This window comes from Diabrotica virgifera, chromosome 8, assembly GCF_917563875.1.
Source record: "Diabrotica virgifera virgifera chromosome 8, PGI_DIABVI_V3a".
NCBI classification, from domain to species: Eukaryota; Metazoa; Arthropoda; class Insecta; order Coleoptera; family Chrysomelidae; genus Diabrotica; species Diabrotica virgifera.
Genome location: NC_065450.1, coordinates 59,949,619 through 59,968,888, shown reverse-complemented (window position 1 = coordinate 59,968,888; position 19,270 = coordinate 59,949,619). Strand labels below are relative to the sequence as shown.

Sequence of the window (19,270 nt, the reverse complement as noted above, 5' to 3'; positions counted from 1 at the left end):
GAAACAGGTTAAAACAAATATTTTAGCTAAAAATTTCTTCGTCTACATAGAAAATCACTTTAAATTATATTTCTTTTTTGTTACTGATTTTTTAAATGCATTAATAATTCCAAAATACATAGATATAAGTAGCTGCTTTTGAATATGTACTGGCTTATTTTCGCGGATATAACTCTCCCAAAACTTTAACAAAATAACATTAATAATGCCCTAAAAATTAGTAATAAGTTTTTCAACAATACTAATAAGTGTCCTATTTTGTTTATTAACAAATTTGCGCTCCGAAATCTTGTTCTTTTTTTTTTTCAATTATTGCTCTGTAACTCAGAAGATTTGAACGTTTAACCAAAAACACTCGAATTAAAATTCACCGTAATTTAATGCTGCAAAGAGATATTTTTGCCCGATTTCCTTCGACGAAAATTTTACTCGCAAAGTCCGGATTTTTCTAACAAAATCTTTCATTTTCAACTAAAATTTTAGGGACGTAATTATTATTTATAATTAAATAACTTAGTGACATAAAAGCTTTTTTGTAGTAGATTATATTTCCGGTCGCCAGCGAAAATAGAACGACTAGTTTAACAACAATTAAATTGTTAATTAAAAATTTACGGTGACAATAATAACCAGAATAATTATGATTTTACTTATAGAAAGGCACTGTACCTATTTAACGTACTTTACAGAATTAAAATTGGACTATTTGAGCGGCCTATTTGTAAACAATATTTTGGCTTATATGTATAAACAAATATAATATATCGGTAACTATTAGATTAAATTACGAAAACGATGCTGGAAAGGACTTGGCAAGACGCTTCTTTTAAAAGCAAAAACAAGTTGAATTGCGAGGAGTGGTTCCTGAGATATACATAATAGTATGGTTATCTTTGAACCTTTTTATATCGGTCCTCTTTCTCAATACAAATTTTCATATCTTCAAGAGACTTATAGCATATATACTACTTAATAAAATCGATTGGTGAACAATACCAAAAATGCCAAGAAAACTAGGTTGACAAAAATAAAATTTCAAAGTTCAAAATCGGTATATGTAAAAGAATGTATTTTCTCGGCTTCCCATAAAGCAGTTTTCTTCATATTTTATCTGAAGTATCTCGAGTAGAGCCACTTAACTAACGTATCACCAAATGCCAGAGATGCTTTAATTTTGTAATAAGTAATAAATAAATTTATTTATAACAGAATAAAACAACATATTTTTCCAATTGTAGACTTTTTTTTAGAAAAACTTACCACAGGTGTACCTTTTAACGATCAAAAAACAAATACATATTCTCATTCGAAAGCTGTATACTTATTTAAACAATTTTTGTTTAAACCAATTAAAATTTTTTGTTAATAATTTTTTTACCGGACGGCGGACTGAACTGTTAAAGCAGCTCTTGATGTGAAATAAGGTACTTATTTAAAATTATACTTACTTAAAATTATTCAATACCTGATAAGTTAACTTGTTTTTGGGTTACACTGTCTCTGTTAAATACCACTACCTTTTAATGATATAACACTGCAATTTCGATTTAATTTAATTTTGCGGACTATCTCTCCAGTTATCTCGGTTATTTTATCACTTTATCAGTGTGGTTTCCCATCAGAGTGTTGGATTCGTTTAGTTGATAGATATTTTTTGTCATTCCTGTTAGTAACTTCAGTGAGTACACTCGTGTTTTTGAACTGATTCAACATGTCCCTGGAAACAAGAGCTGCCAAAAGTGGGCTTGCCGCAGAAACTCAAAAGAGGGTATTTATTATTTTTTTTATTGCTATCGATAACAATCTTCTATTTTTTTATATGAATAATGCCATAAATATGTAGAAAATAAACAGTAAGTTACGTTTCGCTTTTCTGTAGAGAGAAAATATTCAAAAACCGCTTCTGATCATATTCAAAAACCACTTCTGATCTGAAAGCTAAAACTTTTATTTCCCCATATATTAATTTTTTCTGTTTTTTAATACGTATTTAGTTAAATATTTATAGACCAGGGGGATGTGTTTTGAGGTGGATGTGAGAGGTGGCATTCGGATTTTTGTAGAAAAAGTTATGTGAGAACTTCAATAATAATAATTTACTTTTCCTCAATCTTAAATAGGCCGTGAATATCAATAAAAAAATTTAAATGTTTAAAAATTATTAAAAATATTTTTTCCTACTTACCTTGCTTATATCTTTAAAATGATTCATTTTGGAGCCAAATCGCACTGAAAAAAAAATAACGATATTTAAATTTTCTATAAAATATGACTGGCTAATAATAATAATAATAATTTAATATATTACCCTCGATGCAAAATAGCAATGAATACAAAAATGGTAGGAAAATAAGAAAAGAAAATAAGGGAAAATATTCAATGTTTTTCATTCACTTAGAGTGCATTTAGGACCTTCATAATTCGCCTAGAAAATCTTTATAAAATATTAAAACAATTCACCAAATTTATTTCAAATCAATTCAATAGATTTCGTAAAGTACTTAATAATTTTGCAATCGTAACTTTTTTTAAAATGAAATTATTTAAAATCTTGCACAACAAAAACTAAACCATACAAAAGTTTGCCAATTTTTTTGACTTCACCTCTCCAACGCATTTTATAAAATGGCCAAAAATTGTTTAAACAATTTGTTTATGTGCTAGTGTTCTAGCACATAAAACTATTTGTTCCCAGTGTTTATGTGTTATTAGATTGTAAACTTAGTCTTTTAATATTTTTAAGTTTAGCTTTAGTCAAATTAAACCTAAGACTTCATCAAAACACGACAATTATTTATCTTTATTTCTCTCTATATATCTCCCTCCATATATGGCTTTATTAACTGTAATAATATGTGTATATTTTGAGTCTTTCGATATTAATCTATCTTGAATAAATAAAAAGTTATAAATTTCAATCATTATTTGAAATATTTCAAGAGAAGATTTCAAAAGTCAAGGATACTTGGAATATGACAAAAAGGTGTGTTCTACAAGATATGCTAATTATTTTGTTTGTATAAAATATTGCTCTCATAATATAATGCAGTATAAAAATCGATAATTTATGACTGAATATATTTAATATTTTAATCTGGTACATAATGTATTCAACACTTTTCCTTGACTTTAGAATCTCGGCAGACAGCACGAATAATTTTAAATATTACTAATACTTATGTTATTGATTAACATAATGAGTCAAAAACCTCATTAAAAATGTATTATATGAAAATTTCGACATTTTGGACCAAAATATTTTTGATTAGATTTCATTATTTTTGTAAAATTTATAAAATAATTTGATAACTAAACTAAATTTAATGATATTGTTGTAAACATGTGTACATCTATAAAATAAAAATTTATTTGACTATACACACAACATAAATAGTGATAATAATACATATCATGTTTTATGTGTTCATTGGATTTTCCAAAGGAAATCTTCTGTTCTTTTCTATTTAACGTATTGTCAGGCGCGACACTGCAACTTGATTACTTCTTTTATCAAATTATCTATATGTTTCTTTCATTTCACGTATGCACTTCTTTTATATTCCTTATTTTCAATTAGTCACATTGTTTAGCCGGTTTAGGATAATTTTCTTTGCGCCTAATCCTAGTACTGTTGATCGCTGCTGCTCTTCACCAGGTTGTTTCTATACCATATTCTCCACCTTCATCATTGTTGTGGTCTTCTCCTCCCTGGGGAAGGGTGTCTTGTTATTACTGGGTCCCTACCTAAACTTAGCCATCTACTAGAGCTCCGGCCTACAGTCTTGAATTCATGAACCCCCAAGAGGAACCTATCTATCCTGTAGGTTTCAAGATTCTAGGACTTTTGCTTCAAGAGAAAGCATAATAATAGGAGAAGTTTAAGATCCATTGACCCCAAATATAAAGGTTTTTTCCTTACACCAAGAGGAACCTATGTACCAAAAAGTCCAAAAAGTGTGGTATTTTTCTTAAATAGTAGTGACACAGAAAAAGAGACTGACACAGGGACAATCAAACGATTTCAATAAGGACTTGGCGGGTCCTTAATAAACAGATATAAAGGAGAAAGGTCACAGAGTCAAGACTCCATAGCCTTTCTCTTCGGAGTAATGTGTAACTTTGTTCACCGCTGATCTATTGACCTAAAAGTTTTTCTTTGGACCAAAAAGAACCTACATATGTGCCAAGTTTTAATGTTCTATGAGGTTTCAGTCAATAGTTATCGGACAGAGAGGCAGACATATGGACAATAACAAAACGATTTCAAGAAGGATCTTTCGCGCTCTTTATAAACAAGGACCCAGTACATTGCATATCATCATCACGTAGCGCTACAACCCTGGGTAGGTCCTGGCTAACTATACAACTTTCTTCCAATTTGTTCGGTCTTCCATCAACCTAGGGTCAAATAGAATGTTCATTTTTCGGAGATCTGATTGGATGTTATCTCTCCATCGCATTCTGGGACGTCCGAGTGGTCTTTTGCCTGTAGGAATCTCCTCCCATACCAGTCTTACAAGTCTCTCGTTATGAAGTCTGTGCACGTGGCCTGCCCATCTTAGTCGCTGTGATTTAATTTCTTGGACAATGTCGGTGTCATTGTAGAGTGCTTTTAATTCGATGTTGGTTCTGATCCTATACTGGTTTGTGTTAATGTGGTGAGGTCCCAAAATTTTTCTATTTTTCGTTCAAAACGTCTGAGCTTTTCTTCGTTTGATTTGGTCATGGTCCACGTTTCGCATCCATATGTTAGTACAGGTGTGACGATGGATTTATAGATTTTGATCTTGGAACTTCTTGTAAGATTTCTTGATTTTATAAGCTTACCCAGTGCGAATAGACAGCGATTTGCTGATTGGATTCTGTCTTTTATTTCTTCAGTAACATCGTTGTCACCTGTGATTACGGCCCCCAGGTACTTAAAACGTTGTACTCTTTCGAAATTGAAGGTGTTGGCCGTCACATTTTGTCCTATCATGTCTCTTCGTGTCGTTCTATTTATACACATATATTTCGTCTTCTCTTCATTTATCCTCAGCCCTACTTCGCTTGTTGCTCCTTGTACCTTGTTGAAAATGGCTTTTGTGGATAGGATGGAGGCTCCAACGAGATCAATGTCATCTGCGTAAGCTAGTAATAACTTGAGACCTTGAACCGATAGCAGTTCTGTTTTTATATCGGCCGACCTTATGGCTTTCTCTAATACAAGGTTAAAAAGTAGTGGAGATAATGCATCACCCTGTTTGAGTCCACTGTTGATTTCAAAGCTGTCAGACAGTTTATTATTTACACGTACTTTTGATATTCCACCCTCCATACAGACTTTAGTCATCCGAATTAGTTTCTTTGGTATTAAGAACTCCGCCATGACATTCCATAATTGGATTCTTTCTACGCTATCAACATTGCATATCGATCATCAATAAATTCAACTTCGTGAAATATGGTTTTTTATTTACAGAATATTTATACAAAAATGTCTTCTAGACCAGGGCGCATCTGTAAAAATATTAGTACATTTGGACGTTGAGAGGTGACTTAAATTTTTTTGCAGAAATTGTTTAAAAATAACTCAAATAATAATATTTGAGTTATCCTCCCTCTCAAAAAGGTCCGGAACATTGTTTAAATAATCAAAATGTCAAAAAATAAAGGAAAAATTCGATTTTTTTCTTGGTTTTTTGATTATAACTTTAAAAGTATTTATTTCCGAGAAAAGTTGTACTGACATAAAAGTTGCGTAATTAAATTTCCTACAATATAGAATTGGTTAAAAATTTAAAAAACAGTCACCCTTGTTGCAAAATAGCAATAATTGCGAAAAAATCATACAAAAACAAGTATTCGCATTTTACGTTTTTCAACCATTTATGGTACACTTAGGATCTTCATATTTCACCCAGAAAAACTTTATGATACAGTAAAATAATACCGTAAATTTCATTAAGATCGGTTCAATAAATTTTGCAAAATAAATTTTGCAATCCAGCTTTCGCAAAAAAAATTTCTTTTTTTCAAAATGTTATAGGACTGAAAATAAAGCAGGTAGCAAGTTGAATTTTTTTTTGCGTATAGAAGTGTACTGTACCTTTCATTTGCAATTTGCAAAATTAAAATCGATTAACAACCACGGCGTCAGGATTTTTTTAAATAAAAATTAATTATTGGTGCTACGCGCAGGACTGCGGATAGTTTGCTCTGATTGGGCATTCCATTGACCTTTGATAATGATTGATACATTTTAGTTTTTATTACTTTTCGATATAAATAAATAAATTTGTTTATTGCAAAATAAAAACACATACTCTATCCTTTGAAATAACACTTTTTTTAGCAAACACTTTCTTTGTTCATATATGTTCATATATTTATATATATATATATATATATATATATATATATATATAAACTTTTATTCTTTGAGAATAAAAGTTTATTATATTTAAACATATGCAATTGTTTAAACAATATTTCACAAACAATAATAAAATTAGTTTGATTTTTGTGAAATTAAAATATTAAAATACAACAAAATATAGAGTAAGAAAATAATATATTAAATAAAGATTGGAAGAAATTTTGGTGGAAATCAACTTGTGTGAATCGAACACCGCTGTCCTGCGCGTAGCACCAAAAATTAACGTTTATTTAAAAAATTTTCTGGCGCCGTGGTAATTAATCGATTTTAATTTTGCAAATTGCAAATGAAAGGTACAGTACACTTCTATAAGCAAAAACAATTCAACTTGCTATCTGCTTTATTTTCAGTCCTGCAACATTTAAAAAAAAATGAATTTTTTTTGCGAAAGCTGGATTGCAAAATTTATTTTGCAAAATCTATTAAACCGATCTTAATAAAATTTACAGTGTTATTTTACTATATCATAAAGTTTTTCTGGGTAAAATATGAAGGTCCTAAGTGTCGCATAAATGGTTGAAAAACGTAAAATGCGAATACTTGTTTTTGTATGGCTTTTTTCGCAATTATTGCTATTTTGCAACAAGGGTGACTATTTTTTAAATTTTTAACCAGTTCTATATTGTAGAAAATTTAATTACGCAACTTTTATGTCGAACTTTTCTCAGAAATGAATAGTTTTAAAGTTATAATCAAAAAACCAATAAAAAAATCGAATTTTTCCTTCATATTTTGACATTTTGATTATTTAAACAATGTTCCGGACCATTTTGAGTGGGATGATAACTCAAATATTATTATTTGAGTTATTTTTAAGCAATTTCTGCAAAAAAATTTGAGTCACCTCTCAACGTCCATCTCAAAACAGATGCGCCCTAGACTATTCCTAGTTGTTTCCTTAGTACGTGACATTAAAAGAGTTGTTCGTTATTAAACATTTCACAAATTCTATTGTTGAGACTAGTCTTGTTCATAATTTCGTGTAATATCTACACACCCAATTATTATTGAAAAAAATATTTGCCCGGTCATTCGATATCGAAATTGTTTTGCAAACTGCCGTAAATAATAAAGTAATAACGTGGTATTTATAAAACACGACCGATTGTTACAAATAAGTGAGATCACGTTCTTATCATCGATGTATATTGAATGATTACATATCTACAAAAACCAACAATTTTATAATAAAACAGCTATTGTTTTGTATTTTGTTGCTAAGTTGTGGGCAGTACGTTTGTTAGGTATACCTACTCAAATGGTTTATAATTTGTTGATTGAACAGTTTGACATTGTTCCGACTGTGGTCTCCAGTAGACGCTGTATGTAGGCTAGGTTAGACCTGTGTTAAAATTACAGTTGCAGCTCACGAGCACACAGAAGAAGCAGAATAGTCTAGTCGCAACATAGGAGGTTCCGTGGACAATTTAGTTCGCCGCTATTTGATGGTGGTATTATAGGTTTTATGGGTCGCTGAATCTAATGGAAGTAGTCTGGAAGCCCAAATGTGGTGCGTTTAATTATTATTAACAAATTATGGTAAAATTAGGTGTTTTCAGGAATTATTAGAAGCCCTGTAAACAAATTGATAGTGTTAAGATCTTCTCTGGTGTATTTTTGGTCGCTTAATCGAATGAGACTAGTCGCGATTACTCAAAATATGTTCTTATTTTGTTAAAAACAAAATAATTGTTTATTCTCCGAAAAGCTCGAAATGCGCTATCTACAGCAAGTTTGTAATCTTTTTCATAGTATTTTTATACGCTAAATCGATTTCCGCTAGTCGTGATAGCTTAAACCACGTTCTGACTTTGTTATTAATAAATTATTGCAAAAATGACGGTTTATAGTACGTTCACTGACGGTTTTTGCATTAAATTTTAAAAAACCACTTGGATTGACATGAAATTTGGCATACACGTGGCTAACATGTCAAACAAAACAAGTGATATTGTGCCGATGTCTGCTTTTACCCTGGGGGTGAGTGTCACCCCTTTTTGGGGGTGAAAAAAGAAACATTTAAAATAAGTCTAGAAGTGGATAAACTGATTAATTCTAAGCAACTGTTGTTTTATACAGTTTTTTCACTAAGTCAATAATTTTCGAGTTATTTGGTTTTTTGATGAAAAATGAACATATTCACTCGCAAATAACTCGAAAAGTATTGACTTAGTGAAAAAACTGTATAGAACAAACGTTGCTTAGAATTAATCAGTTTATCTACATAATTCCGGACTTATTTTAAAGGTTTCTTTTTTACCCCCGAAACGGGGTGAAACTCACCCCCAGGGTAAAAGCACACATCGGCACAATATCACTTGTTTTGTTTGACATGTTAGCTAAGTGCATACCAAATTTCATGTCATCCCAATTGGTTTTTTAAAATTTAGAGCAAAAACCGTGAGTAAACGTACTACATGTAAACCGTTATTTTTGCAATAATTTATTAATAACAAAGTCGGAACGTGGTCTAAGCCTAAGCTATCACGATTAGTGACAATCGATTTAGCGTATAAAAATACATACTATGAAAAAGACTACAAACTTGCTGTAGATAACGCGCTTCGAGCTTTTCGGTGAATAAACAATTATTTTGTTATTGATAAAATAAGAACACACATTTTGAGTAATCGCGACTAGTCGCATTCGATTTAGCGACCAAACATACACCAGAGAAAACCTCAACACTATCAATTTATTTACAGGGCTTCTAATAATTCCTGAAAAACACCAAATTTTACCATAATTTGTTAATAACAATTAAACGCACCACATTTGGGCTTCCAGACCACTTTCATTGGATTCAGCGACCCAAAAAACCTATAATACCACCATCACATCGCGGCGAACTAAAAGTGTCCACGGGACCCCCTATGTTGCGACTAGACTAGAAGTAGACCTTCTACACGACAGACGACTCCAATAGAATCGCTGCGAATTGACTGCAAGAAGGTCAAGACCAACAGAACTGGGAAAAATTGGGCGAGGTCTATGTTCAACTTGGACGTAGAAAGCTGGATGATAATGATGAAATTGAAGTTAACCTGGAACGAGAATCTTAATGTGATTAGGCCCATTATTTGCCATATTAGAATAATTTTCAGGAGCGGGTATTTAAAGATTATACTGTAGGGGTTTTTCCTCAGATTAAAGTGCCCAGATATCATTTCTGTGACCGTATTTAGACGAAAGTCTCCTGTCAGTGTTGCTAATGACTTCTACTATATACGTTTGCCTCTGTAGAACTCTACATTTTTATGGTTATGGTGATTTTGTAGCTACTTTTGAATTTCTTTTCTTATGGCATCTTTTGTGACAATGTACATAGTACAAATACCTGATTTATTGACATTAATTCATTATACTAAGTAGCTCTAACCAGACAAAATGGAACTGTACACCATATGATCATTTCAACATCTGGTTTTTAAATCACTGTGATTAATTAGCCAATTAAACAAATTTAAGGACACAAGCCTTATCAAAAGATAATGCATTATTTTTATTACATATTGCAAATGAGTGCTTATATGTATGTGCAAATGTTTATTTATAGATTCAGTGTTAAATATTCGTATTTAATGGGAATGATTTTATGTTAAAATAATGCTTTTGTTTAGATAGGTATGCTGGGTTAAGGTCCGAACCAACGGAGTGTGTTGAGGCGCGCTTAACCAGGTTACCAATTTAAATGCCGGCAAAGAGAAATAGAGAATATATAATAGTGAAAAGGAAAGAGAACACGAATGGCATCCCATGTTACTGTGCAATTAATAAATATTTAATTTCTGATAAAATCGATCGGATCCAGAGGATGGACGGTACACCACCAGTGAGGGCGGTTGATATTTTATTAAGCTGATTATTTCATACAATGATAAAAATATTAACACAACGTGGTTAGACACATAGGTGTAACCAGGATAATTCTAAGGGGGGTTACAACTACTGGAAAGGGGGGGGTTACAACTACTGGAAGGTCTCCGAGGGGTATGATGTTAAGCGTATAGAGCTCAAAGTACATCCCAATGGGGGGCGGTTATAACCCCCAAAACCCCCCCTGGTTACGCCTATGGTTAGACAACTATATAGTAAAATTACCACGACACTGATCGTATTAGTCCTGCACCAAGTTGAACGGGTGAAAACTTGAGTACTTGGGACATGTGATGAGAGGGCAAAAATACTCATTATTACAACTGATTATGCAAGGCAAAATCCGAGGAAAGCAAAATGTGGGAAGACGAAGAACATCCTGGCTTAAGAACTTACGGGAATTGTTCGAATGCAGTAGTGAAGAGCTATTTAGATCGGCAGTCAACAGGGTCCGCATTGCCATGATGATTTCCAACCTTCGATAGAAGATGGAACTTAAAGAAGAAGAAGTTGAACTGGTCTGACCGGCTACTGAATTCCTTTGAATCGTGTCGTTTTACCGACAATTTATGGGAAATAACGCGCCACTCCACAGGGGTCATAAATAGAGGGTTCGGTATTAGCTTAAGGATCATAAATCACAAATTTTGAAAGACATTTCGCTATTTCATGCTGCGTTGATTCCCGTCTTTAGTCTTATCTTTTTCTAATACATTTTTCTATTTCGCAAAGCGCGCCCTAACACGCTCTGTTGGTTTGTTCTTTAAGGTTAATCCATTCACGGCTTATGTTGTAGAATTTACATAACACAACGAATAAATCAGGGATTAAAACACTAAAAGTGACACTTAACATCCATAATATTATAAGATCGATACTTTGTGAGATCTGATTTATACGAACTCCTGTCACAGGAAACAGAATTAAGAATTTATTATACAAATAAGCAACGACTTCTATAAATTAAAGCGATTAAAATGGTTTTTTTAAGGGCATCACTATATTAATTAAGAGTTTTATGATAATTTTTGTATACCTGTACATTTGTACATGGAAAAAAGGGAAGCGCGATTCAAGATGTGTACTAACAGTTTGTCCACATGAGAGTGGTTTGAACAAATGGAATCATACACATGCAACCGCTCCGTGCGTCGTCAAACCGAGGCGGTTGTAAGTTAAGGGCTTGTTTATATGCAGGCGGTTTGCCAACGTCGACTGCGCGGTCTACCTGTTTTACTTGATCTCACCCTAATGCTGCCTTTGAATTGTCACCCTAATACCAAGTAAAACAGGGGAAAAACAGGTAAACCGCTCTCATTTGTACGATACAAACGTCGGATAACCGCGTTGTCAACCGCTGGCAAACCGCCCTCATATGGACAAGCGCTAAGCTCCAGTGACATCATCTTAGAAACTTACACACAATTCAGAATATTAACCTTTATGTAACTGACATTTTTTAAATACGTAGATTATGAAAAAGATACACCTGTGGCTACATAAAGGCATGTATCCATTACGTTGGTGATCCGTGCTCCGTGTAATTGGTCCAATGGATACGGTATGCACTCCTGTACATATAAACCGCCACCGATGGGAGCGCCGAGCGGGTGCACCAACATATCCACTATGTGGAGCAGTTACACGGAGCACAAAGCACCAACGTAATGGATACGTGCCTTAAGCTATAAATGGTTTTATTCTTTTATATACCTTGGACTCATCTAAATGATTCCCGTTTAGACAGCACATTAATCGCTGACGATTATGACTGTAGTAAAAGGGCTATACGGATACGGGCCCACTTTGACCCTTTTTTACATGTAAATCTCCATAAGAAAATCTAAGGTCCATTCTGCTCATTTTTTGAGGGTTTTGTGGTGGAGGCGCGAAGGCTCGTCGGATCGTGACGTGTGAGGTATCATAGGAAAGAGGAGGTGGTGATGAATATATTAACACAAAAAACAAACGCAGAGACAGTGCCAAAAGGGCATTACAGCATATCTCCATATCTATTGGTCCGAGTACTACGTGTAAGAATTTAAACGAAAGAGGAGAGGATAACGAATACATTAACACAAAAAACAAAAGCAAATTCATTGCCAAACCGTCATTAGAGCATATCGCCATTGTTATTGGTCCGATTACTACGTGTAAGAGGTTAAACGAAAGACGAGGAGGTAACGAATACGTTAACACAAAAAAACAAACGCAAAGACATTGCCAAAAGGGCATTAGAGCATATCTCCGTGTCTATTGGTCGGATCGTGACGTGTGAGATATCATAGGAAAGAGGAGGTGGTGACGAATATATTAATACAAAAAATAGACGCAGACACTGCCAACAGGGCATTACAGCATATCTCCATGTCTATTGGTCCGAGTACTACGTGTAAGAATTTAAACGAAAGAGAAGAGGATAACGAATACATTAACACAAAAAACAAAAGCAAATTCATTGCCAAAACGTCATTGGAGGATATCTCCATGTCTATTGGTCCGAGTATTACGTGTAAGAATTTAAACGAAAGAGAAGAGGATAACGAATACATTAACACAAAAAACAAAAGCAAATTCATTGCCAAAACGTCATTAGAGCATATCGCCGTTGTTATTGGTCCGATTACTACGTGTAAGAGGTTAAACGAAAGACGAGGAGGTAACGAATACGTTAACACAAAAAAACAAACGCAAAGACATTGCCAAAAGGGCACTATATCATATCTCCGTGTCTATTGGTCGGATCGTGACGTGTGAAGTATCGTTAGAAAGGGGAGGGGGTAACGAAAACGTTAACGCAATTACACATTGCCAAAAGGGCACTATATCATATCTCCGACAATGTCCATGTCCAACAATGCAGCCGAAGAGTCGAATGCAGAATTGGAGCACACACTTTAAGAAGGCGAAGACGATGAAGATGAAGACGACGAATGAAACAAGAGCAGAGGCAGGATCAAAGAATGACGTGGACTAGCAGACATGTAAGTGTAGGACAAAATGTTCAATAGAAAGCAATAAGAAAATCAACAAATAACAATAACACTATAATAATGACCATCATCAGGTAGCAATATTTCAAAATGCTGATAAAAGACCACAGGAAAATAATTTCAAGCAATTGGAAATGAAGAGACAGATAATTGAACAAATGATGGAGTTCAAATATTTAGTGATCACACTGTCCAGCCACAGAAAGCACGAAACAGAAGTGGAAGATCAAGTAAATAGAGCAAACAGAGCTGCAGGATGCCAGAATGAAACAATATGGAGGTATAAAAATATCGGGAATGAAATTAAAATTATGACAGTCATCAGACCAGTAATGACATTCTCAGCAGAAACACGACACGACACTGGGAGAACAAAAAGAATATTAGAAACAGCTTGCAGAGATGAAAATCCTTAGAAAATTAATGAAAGACCCTGAGGGACAGAGATACCTACAGGTACAGATATACGACTGAGGTGCAAACTGGATAGCATAAAGGACTGGGTAATAAAGAGAAGACTAGAATGGAATGATCGTCTAAGCAGAATGACAACAAATAGAGTAGTAAAGAAGGCGGAAGACGGTTCTAAAATAGAGAGACGATCAGTGGGAACACCACGACAACGATGGAACGGGAACTTCTGGATGCAAATTGAAAAATAGTCATGTTTACATAAAAAGAAGAAGATAATTTCAGAATAACGCTGTAGAATATAAGTAACAGATAAGTACGACGTTTGTTCAATAATTAAAACGCGTCTTTGGCCCAGAAAAAGTTATTGGCAAATACATATATCTACAAATACTTAACACTACAATTATAAAGGCACATCGCTCATCCGGAAGAAAAGAGACATAACTCAAAAAATTCATAAATCGAGTTATCTTGTAAAATTGACTCCAAATATCCTATAATTTAATTAGGAAAAATGTCACATAGATGTTTACTTATAACTTCGAAATATGGCAGTAATGTCATTATTCTTTTGATGGTAAAATGGATACTTTTATTCCGGAACAATGACACTGAACAATAACAGTTATGCTCTGACATTCGACGTGAACTTATCGCTATTTAACACAAAAACCGTTGAAGTTCGAGAAGTGTCCTAGGTATTTTTCGTTAATTTAAAAAAAAAGTGGCCAATATTTTAAAAGAAAAGTGATATAACTTAAAATTTTCATCTTTTTTCTTTGTTAAATCAGATATCATAGTTTTTTTTGGCTTTGCCTCTTAGACAACTCGAACCATTCACTTATCCACATTCTTCGTTTTTAATTTATAAATTTTAGCAGTTACCGTTTAAAACTTATAGTCAAATTAAGATCTAAAAAATCTATTTTTATCTCTCCTGAAAAACGTAGTTTTTTGAGTTGGGACATTTTTCTTCCGGATGAGCGACATATCCCATTGTTTCACCAACTGATGTTATACCCTGCTTAAATAATTCTTGTGGATGTTGCTTAAATAATTCTCGACTGCAAACGATTACCGTTAACCCTTTTCAAGTGACCCAAAGATGTGAAAATCGCAAGGAAATAAATCGGAACTGTATTGTGGATGCCTTAGTATCCTCCATTTCTTTCGTTGTAGAGTTTCTTTCACTACTTTGGCAACATGAGGCTGATCATTGTCGTGCAGAAGAATGACACCACGTGGCAATTTCCCTGGACGTTTTCGTCTTATTGCTTGATAGAGCCTCAAACTTTCATTATATGGGTTTGTGTTGATATGTACTCTAGCTAGGCTCTGAAAATATATGAGCAATAACTCTTCATGGTCGCAAAATGTTTTTTACCGTACGTAGATTATATTCGGAACAACGGAAATCCTTAAACTGATAGAAGAAGACTCGATCCACATTTTAGTTGAACTTTTCAATAGCATTTATACATCAGGAAAAATACCACAAGAATAGCTTTTATCCACCTTTGTTATTATACCAAAAAAGATGAATGCCAAACAATGTAGTGATTACCGTACAATCAGTTTGATGAGCCATGTACTGAAAATATTCCTGATTATTTCATTCATAGGAGATTCTGACCAATAGAAAGCTACAGAAATCTGGATTAAATCGATAATTTTTGATAATCTCCCGTCGTTAAGTATATTACGTCAGATGCCCTTCGTTGCTACGAAAAAATACATTCAGTGACATTAATGACAATTAATGTTTTAAAAATTATAAAAGTGATGACTTTCAATCGTCAAATATTTATAAAACTGTGTGTTTAATGGTACTTACATAAATAAATTACAATAAAATTTTGGTTTTGAACAGTTTTATTCATGAAATAATCGCAACAAATTGCACTCGACCTCTGAAATTAATATAGAATTTTTGCTTTCGTGACACTTTGACATAATTTCACTCGCCTTCGGCTCGTGAAATTAAAACTCAAAATGTCACCCGGGAAAAATTCAATAATTTCAGAGCTCTTGTGCAATTACTACTGAAAATTATACACACTAGAGTACACAGAAAACTGGAAATGGACATCAATGATACCCAGTTTGGATTCCGAAATGGACTCGGAACAAGAGAGGCGTTGTTTGCACTGAACGTTATGTCTCAAAGATGTCTTGACATAAATCAAGATGTATTCATGTGTTTCATAGATTATAACAAGGCCTTTGATAAAGTGCGGCATGATCATCTAATCAGACTCCTGGCAGAAAAGAATTTAGATAAGCGAGACATCCCACTAATAGCAAATATGTACTACAATCAGAAAGCAGTAGTGAGAGTAGATAATAATACCACTGAAGAAATTGAAATAAAGCGAGGTGTGAGACAAGGGTGTATACTGTCACCAACCCTGTTTAATCTCTATTCCGAAGACGTAATGAATAGAACACTCTCTGACAATCCATGGGTATTAAAATAAATGGTGTTAGATTAAACAATCTGAGATTTGCCGACGACACCGTTCTGATCGCAGAAACACTTAAAGAGCTACAGACATTGGTAAATAAGATAGCAGACTGCAGCGAAGAATATGGACTATCTTTGAACATAAAGAAAACTAAATTTATGGTAATATCGAAATCAACACGAAATGTCCAAAATTTATATTTACACAATGAAATTATCGATCGAGTTAGCAAATACAAATATTTAGGCACTTTTATGAATGAAGACAACGATAGCTCAGTAGAAATCAAAATAAGAATAGAAAAAGCCAGATCCATCTTTACTAAAATGAAGAGAGTGTTCTGTGGAAGAGATTTGAGCCTTGAAATGAAACTTCGCCTGATGAGATGTTACGTACTTTCTGTGCTGTTCTACGGAATGGAGTCATGGACGCTGAAAAAGATTGATATCAAAAAATTGGAGGCATTTGAACTGTGGATGTATCGCAGAATCTTGAGAATATCATGGACGGAGAGTCACAAACGTCGAGGTCTTGAGAAGAATGAATAAAGAAAAGGAAGTCATATTTACGATCAAAAAACGAAAACTGCAATACTTGGGACACATTACAAGAGGCGAAAGATATGAACTGCTTCGAATAATTATGCAGGGGAAGATAGCAGGAAAAAGATCCATAAGAAGAAGACGAAACTCCTGGCTAAAGAATCTACGGGAATGGTATAGCTGTAGCAACAACGAATTGTTTCGGTCAGCAGTTTCGAAAATACGTATAGCCCTGATGATCGCCAACCTTCGGAACGAAGATAGCACTTGAAGAAGAAGATTATATTCGGATGGATGGTTAACAACAAAGGCCATTTTTAACTCACAATACTTGAAATCGTAGTCAAATACAAATGATAGGAACTGATCAGTGTGACGTTTACAAACTAACACAGTAGAACGTCAGTTATGTGAGTACAGTATTTCTCATGATCATCTTTCAGTGCGTCACAGTTTTTCGATTTCTGACTAACGCATTAAATTGTATGTGACAGAAAAAAAGGCACGTCGGTGATTACATTTCGTCGGTGACATTTTTATAACATTTATTCTAGTTATTCTAGTTGTCGATAGATTGCGCCATAATAAAAAAATAATTTTTTTTAATTAGATAATAATATTACAAATATAATCTGTATAATTTATAAGACTATACAAATAAAAGAAAATACCATTTTATAAATGTAAGAAACACGTTTGATTTGTTTTTATTCCAAATTGAAACTAAAATGTGACAACTGTCAGATTTAACTAAAATGTCATGTTAGAATAAATGTCCTAAATGTGTATTATCACGGACTTACCCTTTTTCCTATCATTTGTTACGCACTGAAAAATGATCATGAAAAGGACAATACAATAATTGTTTCCAAGGCTAAATTGGCCAAAGATGGGTTTCAATTGAATCTTTCAATTGTATCTTTTCAAACTTTATGTTCGCCTTGTATATTTTACAACCTTGACATTTATCAAAGGCTCAAAGGAAGAAGGGTAGACGGTCCCACCGTTTTCTTTGGGTCACTGAGTACGTTGTTTACATCCCGAATGAAGTAGCAATTAATTCAATAAAGAATTTCCTCCTAATGTGTATCAAAGTTAAAAGTCGTTTCCGTTGCGAGCCGCTAGCATACATATTACAATATTTAAATGCAGTACATCGTCTGTGTAAGCCATTCCAGAGAATATTTCATCCGTGACACGCCTGCTGGTTATTAATCGAAGAGTACATAGTCTAAGATACAATATAAGGTCGATTTGCACCGATCTGCTTAATGGATAAAAGTTATTGGATATGTAATTTAGCATGTTACCAATTACAAAAAACAAAGGTTGCCCGATCTAATCTTGTTCTAACTATAATTAATTAATAATTAAAAAATGACATTTCCTTTATAAATTAAAAAAAAAAACTTCGACCCGGGCAGATATTATTTCAGATTTTTTTGGTCATTCTAAACAAAAAAGATCTTCTGTAATTTTTCTCTGAAGTTGATCGTTTTCTAGTTATAAACAATTTAAAAATGAAAAAAGAACGGAAAGATGACGATTTTCAAGGCTCAAAATCATAAGTATAAAATATCACTTTTGAAATTACGAAGTACCTAAATTCAAGTTTAAACCTTATTATCAGTTATGTCTTTTGGACTTATTTCATTTTGAAACATTGTTTTTTAGTTGTTAATGCCCGTCTCCCCATAAGAAACCTTCCTCACTAACAATTAAAAAAATATGTTTTAGAATAAAACATTGCTAAAATCCTTATCGAGACCTGATAGAAAATGGTTTGAACTTGAATTTATGTACTTGATGACTACAAAAAGGATATTTTGATTTTTCGAAACTGGTTTCTTAACTAGTAAACAGTGTTTCCGATTAGCTCTTAGTTTTTATCAAAATTAAGGTGGTTTTACTTGTTAGAAAATTATCAAAGTTGGTATAATAGTGTATTATATAGTGCTTAATCCGATTTTGGGATCAAACTGTAAGTTAGATCATCTTTATTACTATTTTTTAATCAACAAACAGTAAACAACGGTTATAAATACCAGTAACGAGGTAATTAAGTAGCTTAATTACTAATGAACCTGTCCAAGCACAAGGGCCGTAATCAGGCAACATAGGCCCAATATGCAGGAAATTTCAGAGGAGAGATCTTCTGAACTTCAAAATTCTCAAGATGTCATTAATCCATCCAATCAATCAAAATTATATTCAACCGCTCTGACTCAACCTAACAAAAAATTCGCAAGCAAAAACCAAGCCATTTTATTCAATTCACTTCCAAATACAAAAATTGAAGATTATTTAAATGCCATAGCAACTAAAGTCGATCCCAACAAAATTCTCGCCATTTCTAGGATTGTAAATGATCGTATTTGCGTATATTTTACTACTGAAGAAACAGTCACCGAATTTTTAAGAACAGATAATGGAACAATAGTAATCAATCAGGAACGTATCCAAGCCAGGAAGTTAGTCACACCAAGCGAAAAACTGATAATTTCTAATGTCCCCCCATCAATACCTCACAGTATTATAGAGACTCAACTACAAAATTTTGCA

The 19,270-nt window shown here is 33.3% G+C and overlaps 1 protein-coding gene across 3 annotated transcripts in view; it reads left to right on the top strand.

Moving 5' to 3' along the window:
- Positions 1 to 19,270, top strand: part of LOC114336952 (myophilin) — a 97,369-nt gene that overhangs the window by 9,384 nt on the left and 68,715 nt on the right. The window contains exon 1 of one of the 3 annotated variants that reach the window (XM_028287342.2): positions 1,552 to 1,768. The exons of the other annotated variants lie outside the window; for them this stretch is intronic. Coding sequence (XP_028143143.2) covers positions 1,712 to 1,768 — 57 coding nt within the window. The 5' untranslated portion in view covers positions 1,552 to 1,711. Of the gene's footprint in view, positions 1 to 1,551; positions 1,769 to 19,270 lie in introns of those variants that run through there. 3 annotated transcript variants of the gene reach the window in all.